At 35.2% G+C, this 24,020-nt stretch overlaps 1 protein-coding gene and 1 long non-coding RNA gene across 2 annotated transcripts in view; one reads left to right on the forward strand and one right to left on the reverse strand.

Annotated features, from left to right (window-relative positions):
• Nucleotides 1-15,506, forward strand: part of ITGAV (integrin subunit alpha V) — a 116,244-nt gene extending 100,738 nt beyond the window's left edge. The window contains exons 22-30 of the mRNA XM_069064512.1: nt 1,168-1,247; nt 1,826-1,906; nt 2,770-2,875; nt 3,771-3,929; nt 5,061-5,174; nt 8,933-9,046; nt 9,145-9,252; nt 10,085-10,207; nt 10,681-15,506. Of these exons, the coding sequence (XP_068920613.1) occupies nt 1,168-1,247; nt 1,826-1,906; nt 2,770-2,875; nt 3,771-3,929; nt 5,061-5,174; nt 8,933-9,046; nt 9,145-9,252; nt 10,085-10,207; nt 10,681-10,776 (981 nt within the window). The 3' untranslated portion in view covers nt 10,777-15,506. The remainder of the gene's footprint in view (nt 1-1,167; nt 1,248-1,825; nt 1,907-2,769; nt 2,876-3,770; nt 3,930-5,060; nt 5,175-8,932; nt 9,047-9,144; nt 9,253-10,084; nt 10,208-10,680) is intronic.
• Nucleotides 1-24,020, reverse strand: part of LOC138143314 (uncharacterized) — a 358,919-nt gene that overhangs the window by 207,204 nt on the left and 127,695 nt on the right. The gene's annotated exons all lie outside the window — the stretch shown is intronic.

Genomic DNA, 24,020 nt, shown 5'->3' on the forward strand with positions numbered 1-24,020 from the left:
CATCTCTACCTCCTGACCTCCCTGGGATCCTTCAAGACTCAACCTAAATCCTACCTCTTGCAAGAGCTCTTTCCAGGTTCCTACCTCTTCCTCATATCTAGCTAATGCCTCCATATTACCTTCCATAGTCACTCTTAGGTATTTTGTATATAAATCATTGTTTGCATATTTTCTATCCCATTAAAATGTGAGCTCCTTGAAGACCTGGTGCTTAGCACAGCACCTGATTCATAGTAAGCACCTAATAGATACTTTTATTTATCAATAAATAATTCAATGTTTATTTATCCCCTGCCCTACTCTATGAATGCCTTTATCATTGTGAATCTTGGAACACCTCTCTCTCTAAGAATCAAAGTTACAAGTGACCCAAACTTTAATGGAGAAATTTGTGTGTGAATAGGTTGTAGCTGATTGCCAATAGTGACCTATTTACTTACATTCAAGAAGAATATGATTCTTAGTAAAGACTGTCTTTCAAGAAATAGAAAATCAAAACAGAAAGTGAGATGTTCACATAACAGTAGATGGGTGGTTCAAGAGCCGAAATGCTTTAGCATAGTGCCTCTTATATACTAGGCAATTAATAAATGTTTATGATTGATTGCACTGGGACCCATAATGTTAAAAAGATGCTGAAGAAAGCCTTTATGGAGTAGCACAGAGAAGCTGGGCGAGAAATTGGATAAGAGTTGAACAGGATAAGCAGGTGTGGATGTGATCTGATGTGATGGAGAGATGTCCACATTAATGAAACCTAGAACCACTGAAGATAGAACAGCAAATGTTATAAATCCTTTTTATAAGGATTTCTTATCTGAGCAGAAATATAATGGTGGGAAAATAACATCAATTTTAAAAAGAGAATATCCTTGAACAGTTATTTTTGTTCATAAAATAATCTGATTTTCAAATTCATATATTGAGTAGGTGGGGTTGAATTCGGCACACTGAGAATACTGATGTGTTTGTGAGTTTGGTTTGTTTTTCTTTGTTATTAGGGAGGTTTCTATGGGGGGGATAGTAAATGGGAAGCGGTTTTTTTCAACAGACATATTGTCAGATTTTTAAAAACTTGAGTTTAAATTTTAAGAAATATATTAGATAGGAATTCTTACTAATTAGGTGCTAGTTCATCTTAATATCCTAACATTTTTCTGTGTCTAGCTTTTAGCTGGTCTTCGTTTCAGTGTGCACCAGCAGTCAGAGATAGATACTTCTGTGAAGTTTGATTTACAAATCCAGAGGTATGAAAATAATGATAACAACTTCTTCCTATTTATCTAATAATTTCACTGAGAACTTATGATTAAAAATAACTAAATTTGGCGTGTTTAGTTTTTTATGAAATGATAATATAGATAGATGTTATATTATTTTGGTTTTAATATTCTTGAAAATAAAATATAACTAATGGGAATAAATTTTCTGTGGCACTAAATTGGTTCTTTCAATAAATATACACATTAACATGCATATAGCACATCATGTCATCCATGGTGGGCACTTAATAAAAATTTTGAATTTGTCCAGTTAAATTAGTGGACATTAATTTAATTAATAGATATGTATTTACTTATCTGTATAGCCTTTAAGAAAAGACAAGTCATTTTTAATCTTTGAAAAATATTGGAATTCATTATTTTTATAGTTAAGATACTTTTAGAAATTATAGGTCCTCTTTACATTTTTCTTGGCTCTGTTTGAAATAATGTTCATTTTTAATGAGTGATCTCAGAATATCTCATGTCACTGAGAATTTATGATTACAAGTGTGCTCATTTCAGTGCCTAACTGCTTTTTTTCTTTTTTTTTTCCTTTTTAGCTCTAATCTCTATGACAAAGTAAGTCCAATGGTATCTTACCAAGTTGACCTCGCCATTTCTGCTGCTGTTGAGATAAGAGGGTCAGTAACTAAAAAAATCTAATCCCTGTAATTGCTTTCACATTAGATGTTAACCGTGTTCTATGGGATGATTTTCTAATGTTCCTTTTACTGAAGTCCTCACCTCTTAGAAGGAATTGACTCTAAGATGGGATATGTTAATTTTAGGATGTGCTTCAGTGTATCCACTTAGTCACTGTTTTGGAAAGTGGCAGGCAGAGTATTATAGCAGCAGGTAGGACATAAATGTCTTCATTCTATTAAAATTATTTATCAATTAATATTTTAACTTAAAAGATTAATAGAGGGCAATTAATTTCACATTTTTCCATTCATGCATTTTTGTATGATTCTTTCATTTCGTTTTATTTTATTTTTTGCTTTTTGGAAGGGGGGAAGGCAGGGCAGTTGGGGGTAAGTGACTTGCCCAAGTTCACATGGCTAGTAAGTGTTAAGCGTCAGAGGCCAAATTTGAACTCAGGTCCTTCTGACTCCAGGGCCAGTGCTCTATTTCCTTCACCACCAAGCCCTCCCAGATTCTTTCATTTTATTCGGTCGTCTGCCAATAAACACTTATTGAACACTGTGTGTGAAGCACAGTGCTAATTGCTAAAGACACAAAGAGAAGCATAAGCCGCACTTTGCCCTCAGGGAACTCACAGTCTAATGAGGTAGATAATGTTCAAGTAACTGTGCATATAAAAGATATATTGTGTACATGGAAGGCCATCTCAGAGCAAAGGTATACACAGTAGAGGTGGAGGATGTAAGGCCTGAGAAAGGCCTTTTTATTCTTTAAAAATGTTAGGATAGTTTTAAAAAGAAACTGATGGTGTGATTCTCATAACCATAGTAAGTTTGAGTTTTCTTTGGTTATTGTTTAGGGTCTCAAGCCCTGATCATGTCTTCCTTCCTATTCCAAACTGGGAACATAAGGAGAATCCACAGACTGAAGAGGATGTTGGGCCTGTTGTGCAGCACATCTATGAGGTTTGCAGTTATAGGTGCACCTTAAAATGTCATCAGTATTAGTTATTAATATTACCATTAGCTAGTAGGGAAATAAAAAAAAATTATCTTTTCACTACTTTTCAATTTCTTGTATTTGTCATCTTCACTTTAAAATTTAATCATCACAGAATCCTTAGATTTTCTTTCTTACTAATTGTTTCATTTTATTTTTTTTTTTAAAGCAATTGGAGTTAAGTAACTTGCTCAAGGTTACACAGCCAGTTATTTCTGGGTGTGGTGCTGAGTATCTGAGCCCGGATTTGATCCCCAGGTCATCCTGACACTGGAGCCAGTGCTCTTACTCGCTGTGCTACCTGGCCACCCCAATTGTTTCATTTTCTATCAGTTTAAATAGTTATGTGTGATTTTTAAAATGATTTCTAAAAGGTATTCCTTTAAACCAACTTATTTTACTCCAGTCAGATAAACATCATGGTATAGTATAGAGTTAGGCTTAGAATTGGGAAGGCCTGGGTTTCAGTCTCTTCTGACACATAGTACTAGCTCCTTGGCCAAGTGTTCTAGACACTCTTAAGATCCACACAGAACAGTTGCTGATCTGTATTAATAAGGAGCATTACCTCCACAGGTGATCCCTTTATCAATGAAATTCTAGGTCTATACTCTCCTTCCCCAAAACAGAAAAACAAAAAGCTTCTTAAAAGTTTTTCACAAAGAAAATATTCCGTTTTTAAATGATGTCATTAGTCATTTATTTGTATGATTAGATTAATACCATAATTTTAAAGCCATCAAGAAAATTCTACTTTTAATTTTTATTAATAGTGTTCAAATTATTCATCAAATATTAATCCCAACATGCATGGGAGGGGAGATCTTTAACAGTAGCATTTAACTATTTTTTCTTCATTAGCTGAGAAACAATGGTCCGAGTTCATTCAGCAAGGCAATGTTAAATCTTCAGTGGCCTTACAAGTATAACAACAACACTTTGCTATATATCCTTCATTTTGAAGTTGATGGACCAATGAACTGTACTTCAGATATGGAGATTAACCCGTTGAAAATTAAGGTAATATTGTTCAAACCCATTGCTTGATGAGAGTGGAATTTTTCTATAAATCTTTATAACTACATAGAGCAAATGCATGTAAAATAACATTTTAATGTACCAACTAACTCAGTAAAAATAGTTTTGTTCGCTTTTGATGCATTCTGGGTTGGGTTGTTTGTTCTTGTAAATTGAGTAAAGTTGGACTTAAGGAAGCCCTAGAGAGCCATACTTTTTCAGATTGTCTAGGGCGCCTCAGGAAGTATTTGTCAGTGACTCAGTCTGTGGCTTGCTTCCCACCACATACACTAGGACTGATCCAAGGCCCCAGTATGATGTCAGGAATGTTGTGTCTTTTGGATGAAATATAGAAATGAGCTCCTGGCAACATTGACTTTTGGTAACTTAGAAGTTCTAATTTTGTTTTGAATAAAACTAATGGCAAGTTATTAAGGTATCCTAAAAAGCAGACTGAGGGTGAGAAAGAAGAAAATGGCTCTTAAGTCCAAATGTAATAAAAGTTGCACCGTGAAACTTCTGGACTTTATCAGGTATTCCAGAAGCTTATACTTTTTTCAAATGATAGTGGAAAGATTCGATGATTGATCCACTTCTCTTCTGTGCACATGTTAGTCATCATCATTATCATTATTAGAGCCTAGGTCTCCCCAGTCTCACCTAGGCTTAAAATACAGCCAACACTCATGAGCCTGATTCCAATATTAATCAGTAGCCTGGGATTTTGACCTGCTCCATTTCAGATTTGGGCCAATTTGGCTTTCTCTGGGTAGTTTGGTGGCCCCCCTGCTACCTGAGGTTCACCATATTGATGCCAGATTTAATATGGTAAACTTGAACCCGACTACAGCTCTGAACTTCCCAGCTCAAATGGTATGCCACTCTCAGATTCTTGGTAATGGGGATTTCAGACACGTGCCATCACTAGTGGCAGAGTCATTGGATACCTTGTCCTTATAGGCATAGTGCACCCATATTCTTTATTTTCTTGCCTGAATTTTGTTATTTGTCTAGTAGTGAATTCTCTTATCAAAATATGAAGCTAGTAACTATTCACTATGTCAAAATTTAAATGCAATATAAAGCATCATCAATTACTATAATTTCTTATCACAATTATTTATGTAATCCTAGATTTCAACTCCTCAGATAGATGAAAAAAATGAAACAAACCTAGGACAAGGTGACCGGAGTCATCACATTATTAGGCGAGATTTACCTCCCAATGAAGGGGATGTACACACTTTGGTAAGTACTTGGGGAACTTTGCTGACTCCCTTTTACTTTCAATAGTACAAAATTATAGGCATAATTCCAAAGAAGACAGATATTTAAATAATAGCAGTTGTGATCAAATGTGTAAATGCAATATTTAGTCATGAACATTTATTAAGTATCTGCCATGTGCAAGGCATTGTGTCAAATGCTGTGGATATAAAGCTAGGCAAAGGCAGTCCCCGCTCTCAAGGCACTCACAAATGCTGTTAGGTCCTTATACCTTTCAGAGAGCCAATCAAGTAAGTTAACTTTGAGCTTATTCTGATGAAGTAACATTTCCAGAATACTGTAATACATATTCCACATTTTTATTCCTTTTCTTACAGCCTTTCTTAGGCACCTTTTTGGCTACAGCCTTTTCTTTAATACCTGAGTAGCATATTTCAGTGGGAGACTTATTGAAAAAAGCCAGACAGTAGCAGGAAGGTACTAGGTGGTTGGGGCAAATAAAATAGGAGAGAACACAGAAAAGGGGTAGAGAATAAATGTGGCCTACTGCAGCAATTTTTCTTAGGTCTCTGTAGCACCAATGCAACATTCACAGTACTCACGAACACTATAAATATACCTGCATGTTGCTCAATCGAAAAATATAACAGACTCTCTGTATAGAAGACAGAAGGAAAACATTTATTCAGACACCAGAAAACCAAATCCCAAAGCCATTGATTCCATCATAGTAGCAAAGATGTTAATAAGCCATAACAACCCAGAGAGCCACACCATCCTTTAGCCTTCCCTAACTTAACACAAGCCTAGCTGTCATAGCAGGTGGCAAAAACCCAACATTTATTCACAAGCCTTTCTGACTCTCTTGGATGTGTCCTCTCCTCCTCCCAGCCTAGCTTGCTGTGACTCCCAGCTTCCTGTTGGGGTGGGCTCTGCTCCACCCTTCAGCAAACTCCTCCCATCACAGGCTCCATGTGATTACATTCAGCCTATTAGGGGACAGAGTGTATTTTCAAAGCAGGGAAGATCTTCTAATTCCTACTACTGTTATAGTCTTACCCTATTCAACATCTTCCCCTCATCAAATAAAGCCTTAATATAAATATGATGCTGTGATACATCACTGAACCTTATAACTCTTGAGTGCCCTATTAATGTTACTATGACCATACTCACCTTTTCCTGTCCCAATAATCTTCCTGGCATTCAAATATTAACTACATTTTTATTGAAAAAACACATAATGGTATCTGTCTCCTTTCCATCTGATTGGCCATAGTATCTGGATTCTGTACCAGTTTTTATATTAATGTCCAGTGGCTCACCCTTATATGTAACTGTAATTTTAGCCCCTGAATAATCTTTATTTAAGTTCTTTACAAGAGCAGAAGGCTATTTTCTTGCCTTTGGAATGCTCTTTACATTTTGAGATAGCCTCCATTTAATAATTTTTATTGCCTTTCTAATTTAATCAGAAGCTACTTAATGTTAGATACTCTTCCTTTGACTTCTGTGCCTATTTTTGTGTCAAATTGGAAGTCACTGGGGAGTAGTGGAGGGTGGGGTGTGGGGCTCAAAGCCAGAAAGACTTGGATTCAAGTCTTTGACACACACTTTCTGTGTGACCCTGTGCTGGTCATTTAACGTCTGTTATGGTAGTTGCAGAAAAAGTACTGGCCTACATTGGTAGAAGATATTTCCTCTCCTGAGAATCCCCTATACCAAAAAAACCAAAAACACACACAACAACAACAACAAAACCACAGCTCTAGTCCCAGTCTTGGTAGTATTAAGTACACAACAGGTGCTCAATATATTTTTATTGAAGTGAATTTAGTTGACAAAGAGACTTCTCCCTGTCAAGCCATGTTGTAATTTCCAGTCCCATAAACGTTTCAGTACAATAAAATTAAGTTATGTGCCAGACGCTGTCCCTGCCCTCAAGGAGTCTGAGGGGGTGTGGGTAGATAGCACACAAAAGGAGTCAGAAAAGCAGAGGAGAATAGATCTGGGGGTACCTGGTGCATCTTGTGTTGAAACCAGGAGCAACAGATGCAGAGCTGAGTGAGTCTAGTTTCTGTCGCTATAAAAAAGGCATTGGGAGAAGTTTGGAATTCTACCCTCCAGCCCTCCAGTCATAGGGAAGGGGGGAGAGCAGTCTGTGGGGGGTGGTATTAATAAGGTGAATTTTGCACTAATTAGTGGGGTAGGGGGAAAGGATTAGTTATCTACTGATGAGATTTACTGTTTAGGGGAAGTAAACAGAGGACAGAAGGGGAAGGGAGAGGCCTGCAAAAGTATAATCATCAAAACCTCCTGCTACTTTATTCATCTCCCTTTCCAATTAAAATTTTAGTGGTTTAAATCACTTGCCACAGGATATATAGCTAGTAAGTGTCTGAGGCAGCATTTGACTACCTCTTTCTGGCTCCAGATTCAGTAGTCTACTTACTATGCCACTTAAAATGAAACTAGCCCATAACACCATTTTAAAATTTAAACTCAAAATGTTTATGTTTAATGATACTTGTAAACAACAATACTTTTGTCAGTATAATCACCATTCTTCCATGCTTTACTCCAACCATATATTTGTGGATTTTTGGTTTATATCTTTCAAAATTTATGTATTGTTTTGGATTTGTATGCTTTCATTTTGTTGTCACACAGTTGAAGTTTGTCAAAAAACACTATGATGATCTCATTGCAAAATAGTTTTCTGAGAACTGTTCAGCAAAATTGATGGTATTTAAATGGCTTTTTTTTCCAGACTATTTCTGCTTTTTTTGTCCTTTTTAAAAAATTAAGTTTAATTTTTGGGAGTTTTTTGTATTTATTTAGTATTTTATTTTTCCCCGATAACATGTCCAACCATATATTTGAATTAAAATAACAGGTTTTTATCCGTGCCATTGATAAACATGTGAATGAGATGGCGTTGTGTACAGATCCTATGATACTCTGGTAAATATCTCCCCACAGGTTGACATCTCTCTTTAAGTCATTGAAAAACACTTTTTAGAAAGAGTTGTTCAATGAGATCAAGTCGACTAATCAATAAGTACTAAGCAGTTTATATGTGCTAGACACTGTGCTAAGCACTGGGGATAGAAATAAAAACAAAGATATAGTACTTGACTTTGAGAAGCTTTCATTCTAATGGGAAAGAAAACACATAAAAAGAATGATGAAATATGTGTGGGTGGGGGGACGTTGAATCCATCTAACTATACAATTAGCCACCACCCATTTCTCTATCTTGTGCTCAAATATTTTACAAGAGATTGTTGAACGTCTTTTTGAAGTATTTCAAGATACAACCTAAATATAGTATATTTAAGTGATCATGATGTATATTTTGATATTGCAGGGAGAAGTTTCTTTTTCTTTTTTTTGCCTTTTGGAGGGCAGTTGGGGTTAAGTAACTTGCCCAAGGTTACACAGCTAGTATATTTTGTGTGGGTGTTAAGTGAAGTTTCTTTTTTTAACAAGAAATTTTATCATTAGAGAAATCTCTATAGCAAAGTTTGTCTTCTGATCAGTAGCCTCCCTGTTGTAAGCAATATTCCACTATCTCTCATATGTGCACAAGCATGTATGTATGTATGTATGTATGTATAAAATTATTTTTTTCTGGTTCGTTATAATAGGATTTGTCCTACATGTAGAAAGAATGATGTGAATTTTAAATCTTTAATTTTCAGAATTTTAAAGATTTATTCTTTGTATGATACTCTGGTGAAATTTTCTTGAAAGCTGAACAATTTTGTTTTTGGCAGGGATGTGGGACTGCTGAATGCTTGAAGATTGTCTGCCAGGTTGGTCGCCTCGATAGGGGAAAGAGTGTGATCCTGTATGTTAAGTCTCTGCTCTGGACTGAGACATTCATGAATGTGAGTAAAGAGAATGTCTTCACGTTGATCTTGCAAGTTTTTTTCAAATGAAAATTGTTTGACACTTAAGATATTATTTCTATTATTTTTCCCCACAGAAGGAAAATCAGAATCATTCATATTCCCTGAAGTCATCAGCTTCATTCAATGTCATAGAATTTCCCTACAAGAATCTCCCTATTGATGACATCCACAACTCTACATTAGTAAGTAACTTGTTTGGGGATGTGAAGTCAATGTACACAATCAAAGTGGCAGAAGAACTGTTTAAAATAAGACGTTGTCTTGACCATTTCCACTAATATGTATATGTTTTGTTATGTTGCTGAGAACGATTTCTGTTTTTCTTTCCTACCTCCAAGTAATAAAACCTGACTCTTTACTTGACTATCCTTTCTTACTTCAGAATAATGTTTTGCTGTAGCTTATACTTTTGTGAATAAAATTATTGTGTGGACTCGAAGTAAGCTGCTTCAATAGTAGCAGGGAACTGTTTAGCAAATACTTTGACATTTTAAGTTCCCAACTAAAACAATAAAGAGCAGTACAGCAAACATAGTAACAAGCACCTGAGATCTCTTTCCAAGATGATTAAAATCTGATTTTCGGGATTGTATAGGTACATATAACTCTTAGTGAAATTGCTATGTGCTACCACAATCTGTTACATCATTAAGCCTAGTCTATTTCTTTCCAAGCCTACTAGTCTCTGTTGCAGAAGGAGGAAATCACATTACCTATCTTTCTAATGTTAGCAATTCATATTTACACTTTACAAAGCATCTTCCCCACCTCAAATCTATGAAGTAGGTAATAGAATTATTGTTATATCTATTTTATAAATAGGAAAGCAAATTCAGTGAGATCAGATAACACTGATGTGGTTAGAGCAAGACAGTACATATTTAGGTCTTAAACTTTTCTCCTGTGATTCTATGCTCAGAGGTCTTCATACCATAACACACTTAAGTTATTGAAACACCTGAAGCAAATCTTATGCAATTATTTTTCTAATATTTGTTGCATTTTTTCCAATAGGTTACCACTAATATTACCTGGGGTATTCAGCCATCACCCATGCCAGTGCCTTTGTGGGTCATCATTTTAGCAGTTCTAGCTGGATTATTATTATTGGCTGTTCTGGTCTTTGTAATGTACAGGGTAAGTAATAAATATTGTGAAAGGGGCAGGGATGGGAGGAGAAAACTTTATAAGGATGATGTTTTAGTGAGGCAAAAAGCATATTATTTAAATTCCAGTAAATAGGTCAGCAAGCATTTTTAAGTGCCTACTATATGCCAGGCACTTGGGTGCTAAGTTCTGGGGATGGAAAAAAAAAAACCCCAAAAGTCCTTGTTTTCAAAAAACTCATAGTCTGATGGTGGGGAAAGATTGGATATAATGAGAGGGAAAATACTAGCATTAAGAGAGATCATGAAATGCTTCTTTTGGAAGCATTTTTTATCATTTTTTAGAAAGTAGAATTTTATCTGGGACTTGAATCTAGGAGATGGGTGAAGAGGGCAAGAATTCAATAAATAGAGTACTCTTCAAACAAACAAACTAATCTCCATTTTAAAAAATAGTGCTTTTCTTGATCTTGGCAGTGATCTTGATTTTTCTTTAAATTATAGATGGGGTTTTTTAAACGTGTCAGGCCACCTCAGGAAGAACAGGAAAGAGAACAGCTTCAACCTCATGAAAATGGTGAAGGGACTTCAGATGCTTAACAACTTTTAATTTATGCAATATACTTAAACTTTAGAATTGCCAACTTAATTATGGATTTTGGTTTCTCTCAAGAGGAATAAACACTCCATGACTACACTGCTGATCACACCCTTTGGCATAGATGAATAGCTCTAAACAACAAAATGAGACAATGTGTCAGCCATCTCTTATATTAACCGTGTTCCTAATCCAACTAGTAATGCACATGCACTGACATGTGTGGAAATCATAAGTATTATTTAGTGATTTTGATAATCAGATTTCAAGAGACTGTGCCCTATTTGATGCACATTGGACTGATATTTCTTGAATTGCCACCTGGATTTAATGAAATCTTAAAACCAGCAGCTTTTGTGGTTACTGTTTCTAACAATGGTTTTGTTTGTTTTTCTCTTTAAGACAAGACTTTATTTGGGCCTTAGCGTCCTTTTCTTTTGTACAGATTCATACTGTTAATAAGCATTACACTACAGGTGATTTTCAAGCTACAAATGGATGTGTATAGACACAGCTTAGTGAATTTTGGCTTATAAGATTATTTGAATTTCTTTTAGTGTTTTACCATCTATATGATTCCATCAATCATCTTTCTAGAGACCATAAATTAACTAGATATAAATGTAGCAGTCAGAATCACTAAAAATGTTTGAGACTTCTATTTTTATTGCATTTTAATTTTTAAAAAACTGCTTTTGTTTCAAGGACAAACACTTTAGTCAGCCAATCTGTAGTAAAGCAAAACATTAAATGTCTAATTGTAAACTTTTTTTTTACAGTATTTGAATTTTAATAATTACATTACAATCACCTTCCTTAAAGCCATATAAGAACTTAAATCATTCCAAATTACCTTTATTCCAGTTTTCATAGTTAAATAATTTGGATGTACTCCCAATCAATCAAATATTTATGGCTATTTAATTTTAGTCAACTTATGAATGAAAAGATCACCATTGTTGATGTAACTGTTTATTGTTATTAGTTCAGTGTTTGGGTTCAGTCAGTTTTGTAATTTGAGATTGTTTACTTTAAAATACATTTTCTTAATATTTTGAAACTGACACAGAAAAAAAATCTCAAGATAAATGGAAATGAGTTCACTCAGTTTTAAATTTATTCTAACCTCCTAAGCAGAAATGTTTATTTGTAAAACAGAATCAACCCTACCCCCCAACCCAGCTTACCAATGGATTTATTATTTGAATAAGATGTTACTAATGTAAAGTGTTTTCCTAGGATTAAGATTAGTTATAAAGCAACCTTTAGTTTTTCCTAACATGTAATAATTTATAAAGGCAATTTTAAAAATTCCCCATATAAAAACACAAATAAGGCTGATTTTCCAGGCATTTTAATGATAGCTGCATATGCAGGGAACTTGTATTTTCAAATCCCTATGATCGTGAATCTTCATGAGTGAGATTTTGATGTGCTCACCACACTTTAGGATTTGAGCATAATGATATCAGTTGACTTTGACTTTGCTATTGCTCTCTGTAAGGACATTATGATGATGCAATTAGGATTAAGGAAGTTGAACACCATTTGTAAAGTTTGGTTTTCATTATGCAGTGTTACATATTTCTCTTTCTTAAATCAAGATTTTTTTCCCTTAAGTTTCACAGGGAGACTCAAAGCATTTCTGCTTTTTTTAAAAAATAATTTTATGTACATGAAATAATGTTGGGTTATATTCACAAAAATTGAAGTACATATAGGTAAGCTTATACAAATTATTTGTTTAGAGAAGCTCTTTATGCAATGTTAATAAGCATATTGTTTGGCAGAAAAATTTCAAATCAGATGTATTTTTGAAGCAGTCCTTTTTGCCAACAATTTTTAAAAGGATCTTACATATACAGTAAATATTTTATATTGTGAATGAACTTGATATTTTGTAAAGAAATGATTTGTGATAAATATCCTAAGGCCTTGTCACCATGTAGCCACTTGAATTTTATTGACACCCATGAAACAATTACTTTAGCCATTTTCACGATTAATACCATTTACTACTACCCCATCTTTTATGTGGCAATTCATTTAAAGTCACAGAAATGATTAAATTAGACATGCTATAATCTGTTCTCTTCTTGGCCTGTGCCTGAAATTAAAGCACATTCTAGTATTGCAGAAGCAAAGACTAGATGATCCTTTAACACTGGAGATAATAGTTTAAAAAAAGTGAAATAAAACTTAAAGCAATAATGTGACTCATGAAAAAATAATGGAGAAATGCCAAACCTAATTAAAAATATTGTATGATTTACAGATTTCTTTCTGAAACAAATTTTTAAAAAAGAACTTAAATATTGGTTTTTTACTCTAAAGTATGATGTGAATGTATATAGCTTTCCATAGTATATAATAATCCTATAAAATATATGAATGTGTTGCCAAAAAATATGCTACTTTGTTAATGGATATTTACAATTTTAGACCTATGCTGTTTAATTTGATTCTTAGAGATAGTATAATAATGAGTTTGAAAAATCTTAATTGGCAAAAAAGATACATTTAGTATGACCTAAAAGACCAAGTATTAAATATGTTTAAAAATTGCTTTATATAAAAAACTTTTGCTTATATTCTTACTAGCTCACCCCTTCTTTTCCTTCCTCCCCACTCCCCCATTTTTTCCTTTATAAGTCGTTAAGAGTATAATTTTGGTGACATTGTTCTAAGGAATTTTGGGACATTAGAAAAATAAAAACGTTAATAGCCATTTTTCTTAAAAAAATCACATTTCCTCAGTTTTGAAACTTTTTATCACACTGATTAAGGTAACATTTACTTTCAGAGAAAATGCATGAACTATTAGAAAATTAGCTTTTCAGAATTGAGAGAATTATGAAATATTTAAAAAAATTTATTCATTTCTTTAAAAAAGGACTTTGATGGGAGGGTCGTGTTAAGTGCTGCATTTGCTAGTTTTCATAAATCAAGTTGGTTTCTGTAGGTTGGTGTTTCTTCAGAAGGTACAAAACTTAATGCTAAGAAGCTTATTATTATCACATGACTGTTTTTCTCTTTTTAGCATCATACTCATTGGTAACCAATCATTAGCAATAATGCCACCTTGTTTAAAGGTACTCTGTTCATGGTAATCTTGTGCATGCAAAAGACAGTTCCTCATGGAAAAGAAACAGTTGAAAAAATGTATACTAGAATGAAGAAGCCTATGACTCATTCATAATTTTGTAGTGTACCTTTTCACTTGGTGAAATGTTTTGGGGCAAGCCTTTATAGAATGCCAACACGAAGAGCATATGGGTACTGCAATTTTTTGGGATAGGTACTAAATGTTTTGCTTTTTGTTCTCAAGTGCAATATAACAATTTAACAAGGCTTGGGTGATTTCAAAGTTATTAATTTAATAGTCATTAATCTAATAAAAGATTGTGTTCTTGACAGTCTGATTCTGCTGTTCTTATCAGGCAAAAGAACTTTGCCTTTGTTCCATTCAGAAAGTTGATTTTAAACTGCACTTATTTCTAACCAGCCTAAAAGAAAATACTGTACTGCTTAATAACTTATATCCTGAAAATAGATAGGAGCCATGAGCCTAGAGGTCCGTGGTCCAGGAAATGTTAAAGCTCCTTTAATAACTTTAGAGGGAGAAATAGCCTTCCTTCAATTTCAGGGGAAGGTTTTACCTGTGTTAAAGAAGTACATAATTAGTTCTATGTGGTTTTAAAGCATTTTGTGGCAACTTAGAAAATACATGTATCAAATTGAGTTGATACATAAAAACTGTAGAAAGCAATTTTCTTTGTTACTTACTCTGACCACCCATATTGGGTATGGCATGAAAATAAATTTTTCATTTGCTAGCTCGGTGATTTGAGTTAGATAAAAATTGATACAGTGCTCTGCAAAGTGTTTGTAAAGTATAACTATAGTAACTGTACAATAAGAGTGGGCAGGGCATATGATGCCACTCTGCTCCAGGTCTTTATATTTTTACTGTATCTTTTCTTTAAAAAAAAGTTCTTTTGACACAATGAGCCATCAGTAATGCACTAAATGGTAACCTTGTGGCCATAAAGAAAGAGAAGAAAGAAAAAGAAAAGCAAGCTAATCTTAAAATATATTCTTATTAAGTCATATACATGGAAATAACAGTGATCCTTAGATTTTAAGCAAGATATATGAGTCAGAAAGGCAATATCATGCTGACCTATAAGGATGGTTACTGTTTGCAAAACTAGACACTTACCTCTTCATTTTATAGACATTTTTTTGGCATCTACATTGTTAGTGCAATAAATGCTAGTAAACCTTTTTTTTTTTCCCCTCCACATTGCTGTTCAGTAATACAAGACTTAAGAAAAATCAGCTTACCCTTTGGAATTGTTGAAAAATATCCACTGATCTAATATTTATAATTTGAAAAAGAATGGAATTAACAAAAACACTATCAGTTTATTCTAGTAAAAGTAAAATATACTGATAAATGGTCTATGAGTTATAGTTCTCTATTTGGAAAAACAAGTACTGATACTAACTCACAATGGGGCTAATGTGATATCTGTTTCTTAATTAAGTTTTATCTCAGAGCTCCTCTTTCCCCTCTGTGATAAGGTATATTTGTTGAAATGCACTCTGATTCTTTTCCAAATATATTTTAAGATGTTTAATGATGGTGTTCATGGGTAAATCCTATTGTAAAAATTCATTTTTCGTCCTGATAATTTTGCAATAAAATACCTCTACATACAAAACCAAAGGTTTTGATGTTTTTTTGAGTGAGACTTTGGTGTATTTATTCTGCTAAAGCTGTGACAGTGTGCTTCTAGCGATCTGTAAAAGTTGTGAACTTTAGGAGGTATAGTACAATTTTAAAATGCCATTTTCATTAGCACATACTTAATTCAATTTTCTTAAAGTGTAGTAAACCTCAATTTTTGTTGTTGTTGTTGAATTGTTTCAATTGTGTCCAACTCTTCGTGACTCCATTTAGGATTTTCTTGGCAAAGATACTAGCTCTGTAGCTCATTTGTATAGATGAGGAACTGAGGCAAACGGGGTTAGGTGACTTGCCCAGAATCAATCACACAGCTAGTAAGTATCTGAGGCTACATTTGAATTCAGGAAAAGGAGTCTTACTGACTGTGGGCCTGGTGCTCTATCCACTGCACCACATAGCTGCCCATTAAATCTTAATTACTCAATGGTGATTGAAAAAAGCATTTTCATTAAGTCTTCTGTTTAAATGACAGTTCAGTTGCCTCCAAAATTGAGAATGTATAAAGTTGGATCAAAATGTAATAATTTGATAACGATTCCAAGAGACATTGGGGTATTAAGAAAATATTAAAACAGCCACATTTGCAGTTTTATTCCTACCTCTTTAAATCACAGCTTTTCTTGATATTTCAGCTAGAAGTGGAAGCCTTAGACTAAAGGTTAATTATTTGTCTTTCCCTAAGCACAAAAGTAGAAAGCCCTAGAAATTCTTGAAAAATGACAGTTAATCTAACATGCTTTTCAGGTAATGATGTTCAACTTCCTTGCCCTTCCCCAAATTATGAATTTTGTTGGCTGTAATTCAAATATGTAAAGACTTGCAGTGCCTTGTACATGAAAGTTAAAAAAAAAAAACATTTAATTCCAAATTGACTTCTGAGGTATTTTTACTCTTGACTGAAGGCTTTAGGAAAAAAGTTTTAAGATTTTTAGCTGTAAAATATCCAAAAATAGACCTCAAGATGGCATATGCAAATCACTTTATAAACTTTAAATTGCTATAGGTAACATATAATTCTTTAAGGCTTGAGGCATTTTCCATACATTAACTCATTTGCTTCTCACAATGATCCTGTAATGTTGCTATCCCTATTGTATAAGTGAAGAAACTAAGAGATGGTGACTTGGCCAGGGGTCACATAACTAGTGTCTGAGATGTTGATTCAGACTCAGGTAATTTACAACAATAATAATAGCAGCAACAACAGCAACACGGTGCTTTCTTTCTATGTGCCAGGCACTGTGTTAAACTCTTTATAATTATTATCTCTTTTGATCCTTACTACATCCCTGGGAGGTAGGTGCTATTAGCTCCATTTTATTAATGAGGAAACTGAGGCAAATAGAAGTTAAATGGCTTATCTGGGGTCACATGGCTGGATCTGAAGTTAAGTTTTCCTAACTCCAAAGTGTAGTGGTCTATCCACTATATCACCTAGGTAACAGCAACAATAATGTTACAAAATTAATTGCCCAATTAAAATATAGGTAATGGAGATTTTTATTTTATTAACTCACTTTTCTTATTTTTGTAACTAATTGTTCACATTTAGTTCCTTGAGGGCAGGGACTATCTTTGCTTATTTTGTATCCCCAGTCCTCAGCACAGTGCCTGGCACAGAGGAGGCACTTAAAATACTTATTGATTTTCTGATTGATGTTTATCTCCTACTTACTAGCTTCAAATATTAAAGAAAATGAAAGAATACATAATAACGTTATTTTCTCATCACAAATTCAAAGAATACTATTTCAGATACTCTAAATAATAGTAGGCCTTTTAATGAATATCTCAATGCTTTGTACAAAGAAAAAGGATAAACAACTATGAAACAAGTATATTAGAATATGCTTAGAATTTCTCATGGTGGGGGGAAAATAATCTGAAATCATACTCCTGAGGAATATATTTATTTTTCCCCGCAGCTTTCTCCTTTCATTGAATTTAGAGGTAGACTGTATTTGATCCAACTGTCTCACTTTGCAGATGAAGGTTTAAAAAAACCACCCCAAAACATCAATGAAGCCTAAATTAAACCTCAAAGTAGCCTGGGCCCTGCAAACAACCAAGATTTTTGATGACTTTTGTCAAAATTGTTTCTGCTTCTATTAACTATTCTTTTAACTTAGAGTCACCAATAGTAGGTAGGAGAAAAGGGACCCAAAAAAATCAGGAAATAGGTAACTTAAGTAGAAGAAATACAATTTTGTTTACACTTGTGAAAAGGTTATATGGATTATGAAATAAAATAACTTTGTACATATGCAAGATGTGTAAACATAAATGTGATAATCAGTCTATTAGATCACCTTTTTCCTTGTCAGTTGATTATGTATAAATTTTATTTGTCCACATTACCTAAAATCAAATTATCACAGCTCTTATGTGGCTGTTCTGACTAAAACGAAATCTGGAAGATACCTGCATAAGTTTATTCAACCACTTTCCTTAATTCCATGAGCATAGCAAAAAAAGTTTCAGCTATACTGGAAAGCCACTTCATTTGGAGGAGAAGAGGAAGAGGTAGGAATAGAAGGCCTGTATGTTTTCTAGATATCTTTGTTAGCAAGGACATTTATAAGTACTGAAATTTAGATTAAGCAAGTGTGTCAAATTGTAATAAATCTGATGTTTTCATACTTTGGATACTGTAAAAAGAATGCCAGATTTGGAGTCAGAGGACCAGGGTTCAAATTTTAGCTTTGCTACTCAATAATCTTTAGTAAATAATAAATTTGATCAAATTACTTAATGACTTAGGCTAGTTTCTGTATCTTCAAAATAAAGACCTTTGAGTGGATAACTTATAAAGTCCGTTGAAACTCCAAATCTGAAAACTTCTAAGTAGCATAGCATCCCATCAAGAATAGAAGTTTGCATTGATGTATTTTTGCCACCAGATGGTGGTCATGGGTTCAGTCTTTGTTCCTTCTGAGTACAACCTCATTTACTTGGTTTCATAGACTCCTAGAACTTCAGAGCTGAAAGTGATTGCATATTATTTATTTGAATCCTTAATTTTATGTAAGCGAAGGCCCAGAGAGATGAAATAATATTCCTAAGGTCTCATGGCTAACAACTCGGTGAAATGGAAACAAACCTCGGTTTCTTGGGTTGCAGTCAAATGATTTGGTTAGTTAATAGCCAAGCATTTGTATAGCTCTCACTGTGTTCTAGGTACTTAGCTTTGCAATTATCTCATTTGATCTTCATAACAATCTTGGGAGGCATGTGATATTATCCACATTTTACAGATGAGGAAACTGAGGGAAACAAGTGACTTACCCAGGGTCACACAACTACTTCATGTCTAAGGCTGGCTTTGCATGTAGATCTTCCTGATTCCAAGACCAGCTTGGTACTGCAAACTTGGTACTGGATAGCTGAGAGCCAATCCAAGTAATAATGACTGTTATTTCCTTAAAAAGGCCTTTCTTGTGTGTACCTAAGTGTCTTAGAAAAGATTCAAAAAGGAAAAACTGTATTTTCTTAACCAAATAAATGGAATTTCAGAAACAATTCAGAAAAATCACAATTATTTAGTGACACTGAACCAATCTTAGAGGAGATAAAGTTTAGCTAAAACATGGTCCCTGTCCTCAAATGTTTACAGCTAAGTAATGGGTAACCATTCACAATGATATGTTGTGATACACATATACATTAAAGAAATTTTTAAAAAAGTACTTAATACCTGAACATATAACCTGTAACAAAGTAGGATGAATCATTTATGAGAGAAACTCATTCAGGGAAATATCTTAAAGAAACATACTATTACTTGAATAAGAACCTTGAATTTCCCTAGTAGTACTATCTAGGGAAATTCAATATTGTTTTTTGTTTTCAAAAGAACTGGTTAAACAGTTTGTACTCAGACACGTATTCCAGATATTTTGTTTTCCTGAACTTCTCCACCTTAACTCTAGATTGGCAGGAAGATGCAAGAGACATTGCTTTGCAATGAGAATATGATGAATTTATTTCTTCCTATTATCCATTTAGGTAGTGCAATGAATGGATAGAGCACCGAGCCTGGAGTCAGGAAGACAGTTTAAACCTTGTAGCAGACACTTACTAGCTCTGTGATTCTGGCAAGTCACTTAACCTCTGTTTGCTTCAGCTTCTCATCTATAAAATGGGGTTCATAATCATTGTTTTGAGGGACATATGAGATAATAATAGTAAAGTGCTTAATACAGTGCCTAGCATGTAATAAGCACTATATAAATGTTAGCTTTTAATTAGCTATATCTATCCAACTCTGTGGGTCCAATCAGATCACTTTTAGGAAGTATGTTGTTTTCTCAGCAAATCCAGTATAGTTATAAACATAGCATTAACTGTCTTTCTGCCTTTTCTTTCATATGGTATGTGTCCATACTGACAGTTTCCCTACCCCAACCTTATTGAAGGGTATTAAATTCTGAATTTGGTGAAACAGGTAGAATAGATGCAGGATACTACTTCAGGATTGTAAACTGTTCACCTGATAGTCTTTTTTCTTTCTACATGACTAATCTACTCCATTTTCTGATCATGTGACCAACAAGTTCTTTATTAAGCACCTACTATATGCCAGGTGGCATGCCTAGATAACATTTATGTCACATTGCACTCAAATTATATTTGGTAATATGTGACAGCCTGCTTATTCCCACCACAGTTTTTTTTCTTTTCGGAGGGCAACTGGGGTTAAATGACTTGCACGTCACAGGGCTAGTTTTTATGTTAGGTGTCTGAGGCCGCATTTGAACTCAGGTCTTCCTGACTCCAGGGCCGGTGCTCTATTCACTGCAACCTAGCCATCCCATCCACAGAGATTTCTACTTAAGATCATAAGGGGTGGAACCAAGACGTCAGAGAGAAGCCAGGAAGTTGCCTGAGCAGAGTTTTCCTCAGAAATAACATTAAATTAATCCTCTAAAAGAATTCTGTTGTGACAGAAAAGAGAGAGTGAAGCAATTTTCTAGCCCAAGATAACCTTAAGAAAGGTTATTCTCACTTGGGTAAAAGGGGAGCACATCCTAGTGCAGGGAGTGTCTGCACAAGCCAGCAGGAGGCTCTTATTCAGAGCAAAGATCAGCAACTAAGCCCCATGGTCTAGGCTCAGCAGGCTAATGTCATAGCAGGCCAGATGTGAGGGTTCCAGCCCTGGTGCATCTAGCAAACTGCTAGCCCTAGAATCCAGGGCACAACAGAGGTGACTAGGCTGGTCCACCCTACAGCAGTGGGCAAGTCACTAGCCCTAGAGGCCCTGGTGCAGAAAGCCAGTGATCAGATACCTAGACCCCAGTGCAAGAAACTTTCCTGTACCCCAGGAGCAGGGCTCAACTTTTAAAAATGAACAACAACAACAACAAAAAAGCCCTTACCACAGAAAACTACTAAGGTAACAACAAGGAATATCAAAACACAAAAAGATCAGAAGAGGAAACAATCTCAAAATGCCTACATGTAAAGCCTCAAACGGGAATATGAATTAGTCTCATGCCCCAAAGTCCTCTTGGACAAGCTCAAAAAAGGATTTTAAAAAACAAGAGAGGTAGAAAAATTGGGAAAAGCATTGAGAGTTATAAAGGAGAGTTATGAAAAAGAGTCAGAAGGTTAGAAAAGGAAGCACAAAAATTGACTGAAAAAAACAACTCCTTAAAAAATAGAATTGACCAAATGGGAAAAAAAATCCACTGAAGAAAACAACTCTTTTAAAAGTAGATCTAGCCAAATGAGAAATGAGGTACAAAAGCGAACTTAAAAATTAGGATTGGGCAAATGATTCTATGAGATATCAAGAATCAGTCAAACATAATCGAAAGAATGAAAAAATAGGTAGAAACAGGATCTTCCTGCTGCTCCTGCTTCCACCTTCCCCAATCCATGTAAAAAGGGAACTCTAAACAAACTTTGGAGCTGCAGAACCCATAAAATGACACACAGAAGCTAAACTCCCACTGAGGACAGCCCAGCAGGCTGGCAGGAATTGGCCAGTGCAGTGCTGTGGGAGCCAAGCCCAGCTCCACTCCAAGGCTTTAGCCCCAGGGTGGATCTGACCAGCTGCCGGCTGGAGGGACTCCAGATTAGGAGCAGCTGTAGCCATTTCCAGAATTATCAACACACAGATGAGAAGGACAAAGTGAGAGTTCAGTGCAGTCTGGACTTTGGGACCCAGTAAGTAGGAGTGCGTGGCTTTTGCCCCCCGGGGCGAGAAGCTGCTGAGACCCTTGCACAGCCAGCCAGCACCACATGGCAGCTTCAGCTCCTGGCCTGCAGAGTGTAGGGGGACCAAGCACTAGTCTGAGGGGTAATAACTCTTGCTTTAACCTGCTTGGATCTGGATTGCAGTCTAGGGTGAAGGTCCTGGGGTGTGTGTCCAGCTTGCCAGAGCATGTGGAGACCTCAGAGAGGGCACCCATCTAATACCTCTGGCAGATGAGGAAACCCCAGCATTTGGGACAAAAGCTCCCCTGTGTGGTGGCAGAGTCCTACTGTGGCAAAAAGCCCAGGGGTCAAGTGACTGAGGGGTGACATGACCAGGCAAAGGAAACAAAGCAGAAGATTCCAACATTAGACTCCTATTTTGGGGACAAAAAAGATCAAAGCATGGAACAGGAGGAAGACAGTAAAGTCAGAACTCCCACACCAAAAGCTTCAAAGGAAAATACGAGCTGGTTACAGGCCATAGAGGACCTTAAGAAGCAGATAAGAGTAGTGGAGTAAAAATTGGGAAGAGAAATGAGAACAATGCAAGAAAATTATGAAATGAGAGTCAACAGCCTGACTAAGGAAAATCACACCTTAAAAAAATAGACTGACTCAAATGGCAAAAGAGGCTCAAAAAGGCAATGAGGAGAAGAATGCCTTAAAAAGCCGAATTTGCCAGATGGAAAAAGAATATCAAAAGCTCAATGAGGAGAATCATTGCTTCAGAATTAGATTGGAGCAAATGGAAGCTAATGACTTTATGAGAAATCAAGATGCTATTAAACAGATCCAAACAAATGAAAGAATAGAAGGCAATGTGAAATATCTCATGGGAAAAAACCACTGAACTGGAAAATAGATCCAGGAGAGAGAATTTAAAAATTATTGGACTACCTAAAAGCTATGATCAAAGAAAGAACCTAGAAATCATCCTCCAAGAAATTCTCAAGGAAAACTGCCTTGATGTTTTAGAACCAGAGGGCAAAACAGAGGTCGAAAGAATCCACTGATCACCTCCTGAAAAAGATCCCCCCAAAAAACTCCTAGGAATATTATAGCCAGGTTCCGAAATTCCCAGATTAAGGAGATAATATTACAAGTGTCCAGGAAGAAACAATTTGAATATTGTGGAAACAGAATCAGGATAACCCAGGATCTGGCAGCTTCTACACTGAGGGATCGAAGGGCTTGGAATATGATATTCCAGAGGTCAAAGGATCTGGGATTAAAACCAAGAGTCACCTACCCAGCAAAACTGAGCATCATGTTTCAGGGGAAAATATGGTCATTCAGTGGAATAGAGGACTTTCAAGCACTCTTGCTGAAAAAACCAGAGTTGAATAGAAAATTTGACATTCAGATGCAAGAAGCAAGAGAAGCATGAGAAGGTAAACAGGGAAAAGAAATCATAAGGAATTTATCAAAGTTGAACTATTAACATCCTTACATGGAAAAACAATAATTGTAACTTATGAAACTTTTCTCAGTAGTTGAAAGGAATATAAATATATATATATATATATATATATATACATATATATATATTTGTCTATATATGAGGGTATATGGGCATATGTATACATATATGAATGTGTGTATATATGTTTACAGGTACACATAGATAGAGGGCACAGGACCAATTTAACAGTAAGGGATGATACTTAAAAGGTGAAATTAGGAAGTGAGAGAGGAATATAATGAGAGTAGATGGGGAGAGACAGAATGGGGTAAACTATCTCATACAGAAGAGGCAAGGGAAAATGGTTACAATGGAGGGGAAGAACAGGAAGGCAAAAGGGAATGGGTCAACCTTATTCCCATTGAATTTGGCTTGAGGAGGGAATGAAATATACACTAAATAGGGTATCTCACCCTCCAGGAGAGTAGGGGGGGAAAGGCGATGAGAGGGGGTATGATGGAAGGGAGGGTAGGCTAGTGGGGAGGGAAGTTGGAAGCACCCACTTTTGAAAAGGGACGGGATCAAAGTAGAGAATAGAACTAGTGGGAGGTGGGATAGGAGGGAGGGAAATATAGTCAGTCTTTTACAATATATTTACTATGTTATTGTATTGCATTAGCCACATATGTACAACCTATACTGAACTGATTATCTTCCCAGTAAGGGTGGGTGACAAGGGAGGAAGGGAATGAATCTGGAATTCAAAGTTTTAGAATCAAATATTTAAATATATATATATATATATATATATATATATATATACTATTATTAATACTCTTTTACATGTAATTGGGAAATAATATATACAGGCCCTGGGGCATAGAGATCCACTA

Source organism: Petaurus breviceps, unplaced genomic scaffold, assembly GCF_028583685.1.
Source record: "Petaurus breviceps papuanus isolate PSGF00001 unplaced genomic scaffold, PetGlider_PUasm1.0 90638, whole genome shotgun sequence".
Taxonomy (NCBI): domain Eukaryota; kingdom Metazoa; phylum Chordata; class Mammalia; order Diprotodontia; family Petauridae; genus Petaurus; species Petaurus breviceps.